Genomic DNA, 17,190 nt, shown 5'->3' with positions numbered 1-17,190 from the left:
TGCACTGAAGCTCATCTATGTTAAAGATTAGAATTAAACATAGCACCTAGCACATAGAGCACAGGATTGGAAATGAAAGAATGATAGACTTCCTTCTTTCCTCCCTTTCAAGAAAACAGTTATATGTCTGTTTTTCTCAAATGAAAGCCGTTATGTTTAAAGCTATTCCAAAGAAAAATTTCCAAATTTCCTCACACAAATCACGAATCACAAAATCCCGTTAATCGTTGATTTCTCCAGCGGGCTCAGTAACCTCTCCATTCCTCTTTTCCCTGAAATCTTAGAAGTCTCTCTCAACTAGGCCTTCCCAAGGATATTACACTAGAGGCTCTTTCAGGGTCAAGGGAATGAGATCCAGCTTGTTACTGGCTTTAGCATATGAATACACCATGGGAAGCTTGCAAGGCTGTCCCATGTGGGCAGGAAACTCTCAGAAGCTTGCCAGTTTCTCCCAGAGGAAGAAGTAGGCTACAAGATATTGTGCAGCCTCTGAAGCGGCCGCCCGCTCCTGGGAGCTTGCTTCTAAGTCTCTGGCCGTTGGCCCTTGATGGGATTACACACACCTGGGTTCCTCTGCCAGTAACTTCATGCGTGAAGCCCGTCGGAACGTGTGGAGAGGGGCCTCAAGCATGGCTGTGGCTAGGTTCTGGTGATCTTTGGCCGACGGGAGCTCTGCTTGGGGTGGGGAGGGAAGCTGGAGCCCATCCCCTCCGAGGGGCCCCAGGGAAGACAAATTTTCTAATTTGTCTTACAAATTTCCTACAGTAATTAATTCCAATTTTATGCATTAAAAAACCCCACAAAATCAGGTGTATGTGAATAATGTTTTTAATGTTTTTTAAATATTGACCAAACCATTTTATTTTATCATTGTGAGAGAGCATAGAAATATAAGTAAAATGAGAACAAAAGAGTTTAAGCAATAAAAAAAAACTGAATCTGAACTAATTGATATTTTTGGAATGGATGGTGCTGGAAATTTTTAATGAAAATAACATCTTTGGAAAATGTATTATTAAGTGAACTTTAGCCTTGTTAAGCACTATTTGAAATTTTACAACTCAGAGAGGATATTGAGCCCATCTCTTCCATACCCTAGGGAAACGACATTCACCCAAAGAATTAAAATAAAATTGAGCGTTTGCTTAAGAACATTAATTTAGACAGTGAACTAAATTTCCTTTCTTAAAAATATAATGTACTTACTGCTAAGATTATGAAGTAACATATGTAGTAGAGTCATAAATCTTGAATATTGAATTATAGTAAATTCCATTCCTTTACTCCACAAAAATCCAGATACATAATAATCTAAAACAATGGCTTCTTTGAAACAGATTTTAACATTTTTAAAATTCAAAAAAATTTCCAGTGTTCTGTGACAAAAAGAAAAATTCAGATATTAAAATAAATTATAACGCAGTTCCCTTTATAATTTTTGAAAAAAATATTTGAGTTAAAATTCTATAGTGCCAATAGCCTTAAAAAATGCCACAATTATATCAAAATCCAAAAGTTCTGTATTTCCTCTGTATTCTTCTAATCCCCTTATATTTCCTCTTCTATCTTTCACTACTAAACATTTTCTCTGAAATTCAATGAAGTTTTTCCCCCTTCCATTTATATAATCAATTTTATCTTCAGAAACGTTCCATTTCTGCTTTAGTTAAAGGTTTTAGATTGTTAAATATATCTTGTGGCTTTCCTTTTCAAAGAATTCTAATTAAGTGTATTTTACCATACCTATAATTTTCTCATTAACCTTCAAAATGTTTTCAAATCAATTTGTTTCATTTTATATACTTTTCTCATTACTGTCACTCATGGCCCCTTACTGTTTTCAGCAGTATTAATTAATTCTACCTCAGGATGCTTATAAATTCACTCTGCAATATATTTACTTCTTACTTATTTTTAAAAATATGCATTATCATCTTTTGTTTTATTGTCTTTGAAGTTTTATTTTTGTTTTACTCCTATGAATATATTCTATATTTAAAAAATCATGATTAAATACTTAAAAATACTCTGTTGTCTGCTTTCATAACTATTGCATTTTCCTAGAATATTTTCTTTCTCTGACATTTCTTTTTCCTGTTTTCTTTTAAATTTCTTTCATATTCCTTTTCTACTACTGTGAACTGTTTATGAGTCAAGTCACTTTCTGTGTGAAATTAGCTTTTGTCAATTTTTGTTGGTTTTATTTTTATTTTAATAAATGAGGGAAATATTTTTATAACCATGGCAGAGACATTTTTTCTATCACTTAAACCATGTTTCCTATAAATGTGGTAGTATCTGTTCTAAGCCTATATATCCTGCTGTTGCAAACAAGGGTGTTTGAAAATCAGTGTCAAAATTTTCACCTCTCCCGGAAAAATACATATAATTTTTTAGCTCATTGTAAGATCTAAAAGCTTGTGCATCCTTCTATTTTCTACTACACTTCTAAAGGTTTTTAAGACTTCTGGAAAGCATTGTTATATTTTGAGGTTGGGGTTTTCAAAATTCTCTTTATTTTGACAAAGATGGAATTTCCATCATTTACAAAGATGGAAATTTCCATGTTATTTATATGCTGTTTCTGAGGGAATGTGCATATGTCTATAAAAATGAAGTTCTTGTAACTTATAATATTGAAATAAATTATATGATAAGAATAATAAATATTGTAGGATGAAACAAATTTTGGAAAAAATTGCATTGTTTAACTAACTTTAATATCCATTGTTTCAATTCATAAAAGAATGAATTTCTTCTGTGGAAGAAAAACACACAAAAAATAAACAGTTCTTCCTGACAGCCATTAAAACCATAAAGGAATCAGTTTTGATCCGTTTTTAAGGTTTTGAGTCAGCCAACTATGGATTAAATCTATATATTCCATTTTGTGGTATTTTATGTGATTATGTGTGTCTAGACTTATTTTTTTGAGATCTTTGTAAGCTTTTTTTTCTGCTACACATAATTAAAAATATTCTGGGACATTTGTTAAGCCAGAATTCAAATGGTTAAAGCAAAGCAGATATGAATAGGCAGGTACTTCGGAAGATGGGAGGCTAAGTTTCAGATATCTTCAATTTACTCAACAGTTATTTAACTGCAAGAATTATCTTTTTATATTTAAGATACAAGTTCATTTAATCTTAAGTGAAAGTACAAAAGCATACAGTATAGAGACTTATGGTATTTTAATAGAATTAATGGAAGAGGTAGAAAGTACAGAAACAAACCCCAAATATATGACCCTAAATATATGGGAACTTGGATACACCAGAAATAGTATTTCAAAACAGCAAAAGAAACCATGATTCTTAAAAGAAAAAAAAATATGGGTGGGGAACTGGCTATCAGTAGAGAAAATGAGATCCCACCTTACCCAATACATAAAAATAAAATCCAGATGGAAAAACTAAAATAAAGCCCCTTATAAGTATTTTATTCTAAAATCACATTCTAATGACACTCTAAATTTTGGCTACTTATCCCTCTACTGATTCCTGCTCTCTAAGGCTCCTAAGGAAAATTTTGAGGCCTGCTTGATTATTTTCCTCCCTAGGTAACTTGATTTACCCCACAGAGAAGGTAATGCGTGATATTTTATGCAACTAAAATCGAAACTTTAATTTTATTCCACTTATTTTAAAATGGTTTACTCTTGGAGATATTCTAAGATCTGCTTGCTTTAATCTGCATCTTTAATAAGTTACCTTAAATCTTTCCATTCTACTGACTTGATTTTCAACAACCCAAATTCTTCTACACTGGTTTTCTCGTCCACTCATTTTTCCTGTTTTTTCTTTAAAAGCTTCTTAGCTACACATTTTTATCACCTCTTTTTAATCTCTTATTTTATACAGTGGATCTGTCTCTGATCATTAATTTTAACCTAATGCTTTCTTGTTTTCCATGCGTAGATCTTTCTCTTAATTGTACTCTTTGGCTTTCTGCATATTACTGTTTTAAAAATGAAATATTTTACCTAAAAGGTTGCAGCTATTCTTTTCTTTTATATTTATTAATATAGACAACTACTTGCACTAGTGAATTTTGATGGAATCTCATTGAGGTCCCAACACCTTTCTTTACTCACGTCTCAGAAATTCTCTCCTCCCACATCCAATTACTTTCCTGACTACAGTTTGAATTTTAACCTTCAATATGAACTACAGGCTAAAGATTTTCATTCCTATTCTTCATTTTGTCATTTCACTCCAAATGGATTATGCAAAAAAGCATTCGAATCAAGGTGCTGGCAGCACAAATTTGAATGTGAAGTTTCCATGCATTTTATTGGCAAATTTGTAAACCTTTTCTCTTGGTAATAAGGGAAGATGGAACGTGAGAGACGGGAGTGATTGTTACAAGCTATATGCAATACTGAAGAAAAAGAGAATGATATATAACCATGATATAGGAAGCAATACTATAATAATTACAGTAAAATATTATATCACTTTGCATGCTTTTAAAATAGCAATACATTTAATTTTTCTAATATAGCATATATAGAAACACGCCTTATGGCAAGTACTTAACTACTCATGGAGGCTGTTAAAGAAGGATTATTAAAAGATCGCTCAGTGTTATTTCTATGTTTAAATTGTTGTTTAATTGAATTCTTAAAAAAATGATTTGGGTAGATAGGTAAATAAAATCAGGGCTACATTAAACATATATGACTAATATTAGTTAGATCATCATGAGAATATGGCTAGACATTTAACTTCACTTGAAATGTACTCCAAAAATATGTTTTAATGATATTTTCATGTTTCACCTGGTTGATTGCTTTCATGGAGTACAACTTTTAATTTTAAAAGGTAAGGAAACGTGCTGATTTCCTATAAGTTATTTAAATAGGTTCATAGCTTTAGAGACTACGATTTTTGTCACTCTAGTGTCACTTGATGACAGGACACCTAAATTATATTTCTGTCACTTTGAAAGGTATATAATTGCCCTTTATAATAATGCTACTTTAAATGGAAAGTGAGTGATTGTAAACATTTCAGAATTTTGTTACATAAATCAGATAAAGAAACTCAAGACAACTGCTTTACAATGAAATGGCTCCTGATATAACACAGCTATCATTAATTCATAATTGATGTCCTAAAATTTGTGATTATTTTAGGTGAACTCTATGAGTAAGATATTCTAAAAAAGGTCAACCTGCTATTAAAACTGGTTATTTTCATAGCTACTCTAACTTTTTTTTTTTAAGTAACAGATTTTATTTTAGAGGGTTTTTGAGGGAAGGAGTAAGGGATAAGCGGAAAAGAAAAACAGCAGGAGTAATGCGCTCAAGAGAGAACACGGGTTCCTCCCAGGATGAAGAGAGCCTCTACTCTAATTTTAGTATCACTCTCTATATCATTTAGTTTTGCCACAGACCTCAACTTTAAAGATGAAAATACTTTAAGAATTTAGATATTTTAAAATGAAGAAAGTTAATAATAATTAAGGAGAAAAAAAAAGGCTGTCACACAGGTATGGCATACATACATACACTTAAGGTGTGGTGGCAAGAGCAATAGTACATCTAATAGGGCACTTGTCTTGTATGTGGCCAACCTGGATTCAATCCCTGGCATTTCATATAGTCTCCCAACCTTTTCCAAGAGTGATCCCTGAGTGCAGAAGCAGGAGTAACCCCTGAGCATCGCTCAGTGTGGCCCAAAAACTAAAACAAGAAAACAATTCAAGATCTGGTAAGCTAAAGTCTAAAAGACGTGTTTGTAATATCTTTCTTGTAATATGAATTGCGTTTAATACAATATCCTTCATCTAATATTTAAAACATAAAATACGCTATAATAAATATTTGATTTTTCATATGTACTTTATTATTTTATAGAGTATTAAATACATACTTTTAACTTTAATGATCAATAAATTTGGGAAGTAGTGAGAGATAGAAACTAATATTATTCAAATAGCAAAATAATCAGTAGTATTAATATAATAAATTCATTTTACTAATAAATTGTGATACTAAAGATAAGAATTCCCAATGAACATTTACATCTATAAATATGGTAAATTAACCATGATATACTTGTTTAAAATCTGTGAAATTTTTAATTGACTGACAAATCCTTTTAAAGATGCACATAGTAAGTCATGCAGCCAATCACAGATCACCAGAATTTCTAGAAGGATTTGCAGGCACTGGTGGTAAACAACATCTTAGGAAAAGGCCTGTCAATGTCATTCGCCTGCTCTTAATATGCTTTCCTTTCTCAGATTTCTCTTCCAGCTGCTATATCTGTCATATTTTCTTCTCAGTTGTAAATCACCTCAATTCCATAGTATTTGTAAGATTTGCAAATGATAACCACTGACAGCATCATTTTCTATTTGTCCATTATGGTTCACAATACCCTGCTTATATATGGAGAATTGGCCTGCAGAAATCTTACATTAGACACCATAATACAGAATACTGCATTATCCCCATTCTCTCCATGTTATGGCCAGCGAGGTTCCATTATTATAGCAAAATGATATTTAAAATGAGTGACTACTAAAAATAACTTTAAAAATGTGTGTTGGTGGGTCTATTTAATAAGAGTTATAGGTAAATGATCAATTATAGAAATCAATGCCCATAAAAATAAAATGTAAACATATTTTTATATTGCCTGAAAATTCAGTTATGTTTATATTGATAAGCAAAGTGTGTGATATCAGAGTACTCTGTTGGCTAAGTATATCCAATAAAAATCATAGGTGGGTGGTTAGTATTCAGGATTTTCAAAATAATAAATGTGTTGATTAGCAATATAAAACAACACAACTTTTATTATGATGAGACTTCTGGTCCTTTAGGTTCTTATCCAGATTGACTATCAGTTTTATTAATAAAGAGCAAAGCATAAGAAAATTATACTAAGTGCTGATTTTAGAAATAGTGCATCTCTACTTCTGGTTAATGTTAGCAAATTGATTTGCAATATGTTTCTCCCATTAAGATCTTAAAGCACTGCAAAAAAGTCAGTTGTGGAGTATGAGAGACAGTATAGTGGACATGGTGCTTCCATTATACATGGCCAACCTGGAATTGATTACAACACATTTATCCCCAAGCACTGCCAGAAATGATCCCTGAGCAGAGAGCCAGTGCTAAGCATCCCAGGAAGTGGCCCAAATCTTCCTCCTTCCCCTCCTTCTGGCCCCAAAGTCAGTCTTCTAAGAATTTTTGTGTACTATAGTCAGATCTGTGTGTGTGTGTGTGTGTGTGTGAGAGAGAGAGAGAGAGAGAGAGGGTATACAACTAAAATATGTATTTTGCAAAAAAAGCCTATAGATGCAGAATTAGAACTATTGATTGCAATAGTAAAGTACTTACTGTTGAATTTCATCTATACTCTCTGATAGCAGCAGTTCAGTGATTTGGTCAACTGAAAGAAAATCTGGAGACAGTATCTTTTCTTGCTCTTGGGATTCAGAATTTACCTACCAAATTAATGCAATATATTATTTAAATCATGTGTTTAATTCCAATTATCAAAGATATTTCTTGTTATGGATTAGTTGTAGTCAGAAAAGGAGTATTAAAATAATAGTCTTCTAGGAAAGAATTTTCCTATTTTTATGTAACCGTACCTCTCCAAAAAGTCAAATGGCTAGACAATGAAATAGACAAAAGCATTGAAGGAAAGCTAAAAGGGTTTTTTTCAAAGTCTATATAATACTATGTCCTAGTGCTTTTCTTATAGAGAATATAGTTTTAGCTTCTGCTCAATCTCCATCCAAATCCTGTTCAGAATATTCTGAACCATTAACAATACCAATGTTACACCAAATAAACAGAAGTATCAGAAGATGATACTGGTTTGAACAAGAGAAGGCAGTAGAGCAGGCACAGTCTTTGCTGACCGGGTTTGATTCCTGGCATCCCATGTGGTCCCCAAGCACCGTCAGGAGTAATTCCTGGGTGCAGAGCAAGGAGTAGCCCCTGAGAATCATGATTTGAGCCCCAAAGCCAACAACAACAACAACAACAAGACAGGATAACAAGTTTGATCTCAGTGGCTGAATTTCATACTAAAGGAAAAATGTTTTAGAGGTTAATTAGAAATGCTAGATTCAGAAAAGCCAAGTTTAAATATGGAGGTTTGATTGGCACTGCTGAGTATGAAAATGGATAAAACTGCCCCAAATTCAGAGAATAAAGAGCTGACGGGGGCAGGAAAGATGAGAATATAAAAGAGAGATTAAAAAAAAAAAAGATTTCCAGCTCTATGAAAAGAAAGGATTATAAAATCACAGGGCACCGAGGGGTTCGGGCAGGGGGGGGGCAGGAGGCAAGGCAAATGTTCTCAATGCAAGAAATAGTTATTGATCATTCCATGTGAATAAATTTTTAATAAGAAATACAATGAAATATTTTGTTATAGTTAACCTGATGACATTTCAGATTTCCCTTATTCTTTTTAAGGGTAGAGAAATATTCCAGAGTTCCCATTTATTGTCAGCTGCAAATGGCTTAATGTCTGCAAATTAATATTCACTGTATCACTGTCATCCCGTTGTTCATCGATTTGCTCAAGCGGGCACCAGTAACATCTCCATTTGTCCCTGTTGTGTGCTAGTGTAGCCCGATGACGTATTGGGGGCTCTTTCAGGATCAGGGGAATGAGGGCCATCGTTGTTATTATTTTTGGCATATCGAGTATACCATGGGTAGCTTGCCAGACTCTGCCCTGCTGGCAGGATACGCTTGGTAGTTTTCGAGGCTCTCCAAGAGGGATGGAAGCTTTTGGGGCGGCCTCTAAATAAACATATAGATATAAAAGCACTGTAGCACTGTCATCCCATTGTTCATTGATTTGCTCGAGCGGGCACCAGTAACATCTCCATTGTGAGACTTGTTACTGCTTTTGGCATAACAAATACACTATGGGTAGTTTGCCAGTCTCTACCGTGCAGGTGGGATACTCAGTAGCTTCCTGGGCTCTCCGAGAGGAACAAAGGAATCGAACCCATGTTGACCACATGCAAGGCAAATGTCCTACACGCTGTGCTATAGATCCAGTCCATCAATATTTGAAAATTAATATTGGGTTATTATAATTTTAGTTACAAAATCATAGGGACTGGGAGATATCTCAAGAAATAGAGCATATATTTGTGGAGTATAAAGTAACATAACACAAGACCGGGTCAGGTAGATAGAAGGGTCAGGAAGATTGCCCCATAGCTGGAAGCCTGCCTCATGAGACTGCAGCGAGAGGACAGCTGGAATAGAGAAGGGATCACTAAGAAAATGATGGTTGGAGGAATGGATCGGGATGGGAGATGTGTGCCAAAAGTAGATAAAGGACCAAAATTGAGAACCTCTCAGTTCTGCATTGCAAACCATAATGTCCCAAAGTAGAGAGACAGTATGGGGAATATTGTCTGCCATGGAGGCAGTGGGAAGGTGGGAATGGTGGGGGTATACGGGGGATATTGGTGGTGGGGAATGTGCACTGGTGGAGGGATGGGTATTTGGTCATTGTGTGATTGTAACTCAGACACGAAAGCTTGTAGCTATATCTCAGGGTGAATCAATAATTTTTTTTTAAAAAAGGAAAGAAATAGAGCATATGCCTAATATGTGATTGATCCAGGAATGACTTCACCACAAAACACCAGTGTGGCACCCAAGACATGCTGGGCTCAAGCATTGAACTATCAGAACTATACTACCCCATTGAGAATTACACTGAATTGCACTCCAAGCTTTGAGCACCATAGGTGCAATGGCACTGATTTAAAACAAAACAAAGCAAAACAAAAAAAACACTGTTAGAAATAAAATGTGCTACCATATTTATATTAAGCATATCTATTTAATATAATTAGCCATTATTTTGTAATGCGGGATAAGCAAATTACACTAAATTAGGTCATGTTAAAACTCAAGAAAAAAAATATAGCATATTTTTTGGATTGGGACCAGACCCTGAAATGTTATGGGTGTAGGGTTACTTCTGGCTTTGTGTGCTGTGGGGTGGGGTGAGGAGGTGGGAGAATGCTCCAGTAGCAGTGCCAGCTTCGTGCAAGGCAAGTCACTAATCCCTGTACCATCTCTCCAGCCCTAACAGTATCTAATATAATCCTAGCAACTAGTTGGCACATAGATTTTAGTAAATTGAATTAAGTGCACTCAATTCAGTGATAGGATAGTATTTCATCAATAATATATGGCGATATATTTAAATATTTGTTGGCTATATATATAATTTTTTATTAGCAGAAAAGTGTAATTATTTCTGTACTGTCAATCCCCGAACATTGTAAATTCCTCAGAGACAGTCATTAATCTTTTACTTCTTTTTAGAATTCTGCAGATTCTAGTTATGTCAACATAAGTCGTTAATTGAGTGTCTGAATTCATCTCCATCATGTAATGACATTGTTAGATGATGAAGCATAATGAAAAAGCTGAGCTTGGACTTGGCGACTGCACAATATTTTGATCTCTGCTAATTTTGTGATTTAAAATAAGTCATTTTCACCTAAATTTGTATTCATGTTAAAAATAAATTTGATAATGTTTCAATATAGAGAAGAGTGCTACAGTTATTAATAATGAATAAATAAATATACAAAAGATAAATTATACATTCAGAAGAATTTTATTTTATTTGAAAAATTTCTAGAGACAAGTCTCACAGGAGCTGTATAAAATGGAAGACAATAATAACCTTCATAGCAATATAATTATAGCTAAAATATCTAATAGTAGTGCCTCATTTATTACTTTGACTTGATGACTTAAGGTAATCATCTTGTATGATGATTTGCCTCCAGGTATCTGTTTTCTTTCATTTTCGATTGAATTCCTGGACCTATTTTAACGAGATCTTTTTGTTTACTTGTTTATATACTGCCTTACGCTAGTAATGGTAAACTGGATAGAAATCTTTACTCTTTTAACACACATTGTGATTAGAAAAATTAAATATCACATAATAAAACACTCATGAATAGGCTAAATGGAATGTAGATATGTAATTGCAGCCCTCACTGTAAAATCACATCTCTGACTAGGAAAATTTCTAAGCTAATCCACACTGTAACTCATTTTACTCCACCACCTGGTGGATTTTAGCTGTTATTCCGGAGGCAATAAAATTGCCAGCCTGATAGTATGTGCCAGGTAATCTTTTCTGATTTCTTTCTCGGGTGCCACCTAAAGTTTCCATATTGTTTATATCTTCCTTCTAGAATGGAAGCATTCAGTGATTTGTATCAATTGTTTATGAGTCGTAAGGGTTTAAATAAATGTTCATTACTATAATACATTTCCCCCAAAGACAACTAAAGAAGGGTTCCACAGAAAACAGGCAGGCACACAATTGACCCTAAAGAGCTAGCAACAAATCAGGCCATTTTGGAGCCTTCAGGAAAAGGAAAAAATAGTGATACTGAGCCAGTCTTTTTATCATTTTGATCAAATACAGGCTTCTTTCCCTAATTTATATTTTCAACATAATTTTTTGCTTAAAAATAGATTATCAAGTCTAAGGGATATTTTTTTAGCACCACTCAAGTTTAGAGAGCTCCTTTGTCACTATCTCACTATCTCACAGTAATCCTGGCCATGCTAAGAAGCAGATATAAGAAAGAGAAATATATTTTATTTTTTGCTTTTTTATTGGGGGGGGTCACACCTGGCTCTGCACAGGGGTTACTCCTGGCTCTACACTCAGGAATTATCCCTGGCGGTGCTCAGGGGACCATATGGGATGCTGGGAATCGAACCCGGGTCGGCTGCATGCAAGGCAAACGCCCTACCCACTGTGCTATCACTCCAGCCCCAAGAGAAATATATTTTAAAAACAAGAGTTGGTATTTAAAATAATGAAATAGGAAAAGTTTTGGCAAATGTGATTAAAAATAAAGAAAAAATTAAATATCTGCCCTAGTAAGTGGAAATACTTTAGAACAGTCCAATGACTTCAGCAATTTCTTAGGAAAATAAAAGTTATGAAAAGTAACCAGAAGGGAAAAAACTGGAGCTACTGAATGTCAACTAAGCTGGACGACTATTAAAAGAAACCATCCGACCATACCCATTCATGCTGACATAAAGTGTAGATTGAGGTTGGGGGAGATTACAAATGATACTCAGCAGCGTAAGCTTGGAAGTTCCTGGTGATACTATGGTGGGGAGGAGAGGAGGGGCGCTGGGGGTATGGGGGGGGCACACATGTGTGATTCTAGGGATCAAACTCAGGTCATGGCCTTCCTTATATATGCAAGGTATGTTTTCTACTAGTTCAGCTATCTCTCTCAACCTGGAAGACTTCCTTTCGAAGCTTTTACATTTGAAGTTCTGCCTTACAGGCAAGAATATATAAATTCATTTAATCTACTAATTGCAAATTATAGATCATTCATTTTTAGATCATTTTTAAGAAGCTAGTGGTCTATACACAAAAACTCAAACAACCACTAAAATTAGGTAACAAAATCATTAATAAATTTATACACTAAAGCTACCGAGAGTATCTTGCCCACACGGGAGAATCTGGCAAGCTACCCGTGGCGTATTCGAAATGCCAAAAACAGTAACAAGTCTCACAATAGAGATGTTACTGGTGCCCACTTGAGCAAATCCATGAGCAATGGGATGACAGTGACAGTGACAGATTCTAATTTAAATAAACAAAATATATTTATCAGAATAGGCTAGAGAGCTAGCTCAATGGGCAAAGTGCATATTTGCATGGAGGAGGCTTGGGTTCAGTCCTAGCACCAAATGATTTCCAGAGCACTATCAGAAGTAACCCCAGAGACAGAATCAGGTGTAGCCCCCGGCACCACTGGACCAAAATTCATTTTTGTCATGTTAAAACCCTATTTCATCAAAGTTTAAATATTAGGAAAAGATTGAAGATGACTTGGGCAACTTGAAAAGAAGGTTGGAATCTAGAGAAGCTGTGGGATTTTTTTTTTTTAAATAAGACAGGAAACTCAAAGACTAATACAGTGAGAAAGTCAAGCCCAAAACATCTCTTACACCAATGCCAGAATACCCAGAGGTTCTAAGTGTCTAAACAATACAGGTACAGCATATAATTATTTTGAGGTATAGTAGTACTCTTTCCACAACAGAATTTTGGATGTTCTAGAGCTTTCTCCCCAAATCTCCCCACAGGTTGTGCTGAAAATTACTTCAGTAAACACTTCCTAAATGGTTCTGAAATTATAACAATCAGATCTTGATGCTCAAGTTGAGCCCCAAATGTTTGTCTCTAACTTGACTATGATGGAGACTGCATTCTAAGGTCTGTAGGGACCAACTAACACAGAGAAATTATTGCAGTGTCCGGGACCTGTATCTCCAATACCAGTGGTATCTTTTTTTCCACTCATGACTACGTTAAGAGTGCTCTTATCCTGATAAAGCCCCAAAGGCTGTGAATAAATGTCAACTCTTAATGGCAAGAGTAACATTCAGGACATTATTCAGAAGCATTAGGAAATCATTTACATTTTGTTTTAGGTCTCCAGTGTAAGTGTAATTCTTAAAAAGTTATCAGTTTGCTCTTCCAGCCCATGTTCTCCTTGAACATGTATCTTGGTTGCTTGCTTGTTTCTTTGTTTGCTTATTCCTACTCTGGAGAAGCCTGTGTTCTCTCTCGAACATGAGCTTCTCTTTCTCTCCCCTCACATTTTTCTAAGTAAGTTTCAATAAAACTATAATGAAAAAAATATGCCACATAGCTATATTTCCCAAATATTTCTGAAGCTATTTAGAAGTCAATTTACGAGCCCAATACTGATAGAAAACTGACCACTGAATTCTAAGTATTCAATTTTAAACTTGTTCAGAATTCATTTATAAACATTGATAAATTCCTTTTACTGACAATCTAGGCGTAGTGAAGATTTATTTTTGGATTTCAGATTTTTTGTCTCCCTGTTCCCCTCTCTGGGTTCTTGTGCATTTATACAGACATCTGTCAAGTTTAAACACTGCCTTTTAAAGAGAGGCTAAAATATTATTAAAGAAGCTTAGATATTTAATTCAGAAAGCTGGCAAGTAAAATTAATGTAATGTCACACGCAAAAAAATATTTTCCTGGACCTGTGTGTCTTATGTCTACTGTTCACAGTATCTCTGAATAGACTTTTAGTCTGATAATTACCTTTCCTGGCATATGTTAGATCACCTAGGATTTTAATTACTTATATTTTCATTTTGTGCCTACTATGTGAGTGGAATAATTGCTTGTTATTATTCAAGGGATTGGCCACAATTAACAAATAGGAAATCTAAGACTATTGGAAGCTTATACTTCATTTCTGATGAACCTGACAAGAAGCGAAATGTTTTACTACAACTTAGCTCCTATGATAAGATGGTTTATAGACTATACCATTTTGGATATTGAATCGATTAGAAATGGTTACCATAACAGGACTAGGTCTCAAGGGGTATCAAGCCTGAAAGAATCTGATCTTAGATCTTTCTGTATATAGCTGAAGAACTTCGGGCCTTGAGATCTGAGAGGGTTGGCAAGGGAAACGTCTATCTTTTCTACCTACCTGTACCTCAGGTGTTCAGCTTTCATAAGAGAAATGAGGGTACACTACACAGGGTATTAATCTATCTGCTCAGCAGATAAAAACATCAAGGTGAGTCAAAGCTTCAATTTTATTTCTTCCATTTGTCACTAAATAAAATGTTGAGAATATACTGAATTGCATATTATGGGGAACAGAGTGCATCCAAAAGTTAATGGATGTACTGAGATAGCAGATAATCACATACGGTTTATAGCTGGCTGAATCACCTGGTCACTAAAAAAAGCCCCATCACACCCCTCCCCAGCATATCACGTTGCCTCCTTAAAATTTATGGGGTATTTGTTTTTGAAGCATAGTAGCACTGTAGCAATGTCATCCCATTGTTCATCAATTTACTCGAGTGGGGACCAGTAACATCTCCATTACGAGACTTGCTGTTACTGTTTTTGGTATATCGAATACACCACGGGTAGCTTGCCAGGCTCTGCCGTGCGGGCAGGATACTCTTGGTAACTTGCCAGGCTCTCTGAGAGGGACAGAGGAATCGAACCTAAGTCAGCCGCGCAAGGCAAAGGCCCTACCTGCTATGCTATTGCTCCAGCATATTAATATTAATATTTTAAATTACTTGTTAATATTCTAAATTACTAGTTATCTTCTTAAAAAGGAATTATCTACATGGGAAAGTATATGTAAGTGCATCCAGACAACTGCACATTTTCATAATCAAGTTTTGGTCTATATCTAAATAAGACAATTTAATTGGGAAATTTCCTATGCCACTTTTGAAATCACATTACTTACATTGCAATCACAAGGGAGTAGCTGGCTAACTAACCAGTTTATCACATTAAAATGTATTTTTAATGTATGTTAATTTAAAAAGGCTCATAGGAGAGTCAGCATGCCTTAGCGGTCTGCACATAGTAATAGAAAAATTTCGACTGGGTGCAACTTGTGTATCTCTGAGCAAGGCACTGAATTATTGGCTCTGTGTTTTTTCATTTATAAATATTCAATTTATAAAATTGCAATACTTATAAGCTAATAGTCATCTTCCGTACAATGAATGTTATTTAGACTAATAAGGGACTTGAACACAGCAATGTTAATTATAACGTTAGTCACCATCAGAGACTGAAGATCTGAAAAATAAAATTTCACTAACATGATGGACTCTGTGTGAAGGCTTAATGCTTTTTAGCAATATCTGGCACAGTAGATAAACTCATAATTAAATTTTCAGGGTACAAAGCTTATGAGTAACTCAACTTACTTAAAACCCATTCATTATTGAGGGCTGATGTTGGGAGAGGCCTAAGACTAGAATATTTTACACAAGTGCCATCAAGGCCCAAATAGGTTTAAAAAAAAAAAAAACTTTTCTTCAAAATAGTTGGTGAGTAATTAAGGCCATAACTTAAAGGTCGATTTTTAGGTTACTCCTCCTTAGTCCAGTCCATTTATCATGCATTTATTTATTGCTTTCAATTATTAATAAACTAACTATGAAGTTGATCTTTTGAGCAACAGGGACTGCGATTATTACAAAAAAATTAAAAAAAAATTAGCTAGCCAATCTCCAAACTGGAAGTGGCTCCTTAGCATTGCAACAATCCCCCTTTATTCCGGGTGAAGCGGAGAAGCCCGCTGGCCTGGCTAGCATCCATCTGAGGCAGGAGGAAGGTCGAGATTCTCAGTGCAGACACCACGGGCGGCAAGTCAGGCGCCCAGCTGGGAGGGGAGCGGGGGACACCAGCGGCTGACTCCAGGCCCCCGTTTCTCCTCCTCCCGGGTCCGCTCAGTGCCACGTCCCGGCCCCTCCGTCCCGGCTGCCTGACCGCGGCCCGCTCCACGCCTGGGGCCTCACCCTGGAGAAGCCCGAGTCCCTGACACTGAGGGGACGACCGGACGGATGCTCAGAGGTCGCGGGGACAGGGAAGGGGCGCAGTACCTCCGTCTCGACCATGGTTCCCACCGGGGCCGCCGCCACGGGGGTCGTCCCCCCGGGAATCTGGCCCACAGACGCCGCCATGATTTCACCCGAGCTAAGCGGACTTTGGTTGCCTGGGCAACAGGGGCGGGGCCGAGGCCACGGGCCGGGCTGCTGCGCTCAGCGCGGCCCCCACCGCGCCAGTTAAAGGGCTGCGCCCCGGAATGGGTAGGCTGGACACCCCGACTAGATAGAGCTCACAGGGGAAGGCGCGGGACTGGGTTGCAGCCTCAGTAGAGACAGACATTGCTTTGAATAAGAGTGGACACTGAGAAATGCAGTGTAAATGAAAGGGTTTCGGTGAAAGAGCCTAATGCACGAATCCAAGTCTTTGACAAGCAGTAACACGGGCTGATTTTCTTTGGGGAAGGAAGGACTTGATCATTGATAACCAATATTAGCGAATTCTGGTAACTTTTGAGGAACTATGGTGGTATTATTGCGTGTTCAGAAGGAAAATGATTTCCTTGTCGTTTAGAGATACAGAGTGAAAGATTCAGTGATAATGGCGTAGTATTGGAAATGCTATGTGAATATATGCCTGTGTTTTACTGAAAACTAAAGAGTGCAAGGCATGGTCAATAGCTAGAAAGTAGATGAATCAAAATCGAATATGGAATTTAAAGTGATCATTGTACTATTTCAACTTACATGTGTTTGAG

The 17,190-nt window shown here is 36.0% G+C and overlaps 1 protein-coding gene across 9 annotated transcripts in view; it reads right to left on the bottom strand.

Moving 5' to 3' along the window:
* Positions 1-16,591, bottom strand: part of CABCOCO1 (ciliary associated calcium binding coiled-coil 1) — a 243,173-nt gene extending 226,582 nt beyond the window's left edge. For all 9 annotated transcript variants that reach the window (XR_008630321.1, XR_008630320.1, XR_008630323.1 and 6 more), the window contains exons 1-3: positions 16,490-16,591; positions 7,355-7,461; positions 1,207-1,376 (exon numbers count right to left, since the gene is read on the bottom strand). Coding sequence is in view for 5 of the 9 variants with exons in the window: in XM_055140475.1 (XP_054996450.1) it covers positions 1,207-1,376; positions 7,355-7,461; positions 16,490-16,570 (358 nt within the window). In the remaining 4 variants the exon portion in view is untranslated. The remainder of the gene's footprint in view (positions 1-1,206; positions 1,377-7,354; positions 7,462-16,489) is intronic.
* Between the last annotated feature and the right edge of the window lie 599 nt (positions 16,592-17,190).

This window comes from Sorex araneus, chromosome 5 (genome assembly GCF_027595985.1).
Source record: "Sorex araneus isolate mSorAra2 chromosome 5, mSorAra2.pri, whole genome shotgun sequence".
Lineage (NCBI taxonomy): Eukaryota > Metazoa > Chordata > Mammalia > Eulipotyphla > Soricidae > Sorex > Sorex araneus.
The sequence above is the reverse complement of the archived record's forward strand: the minus strand, read 5'-3'. Positions and strand labels throughout refer to the sequence as shown.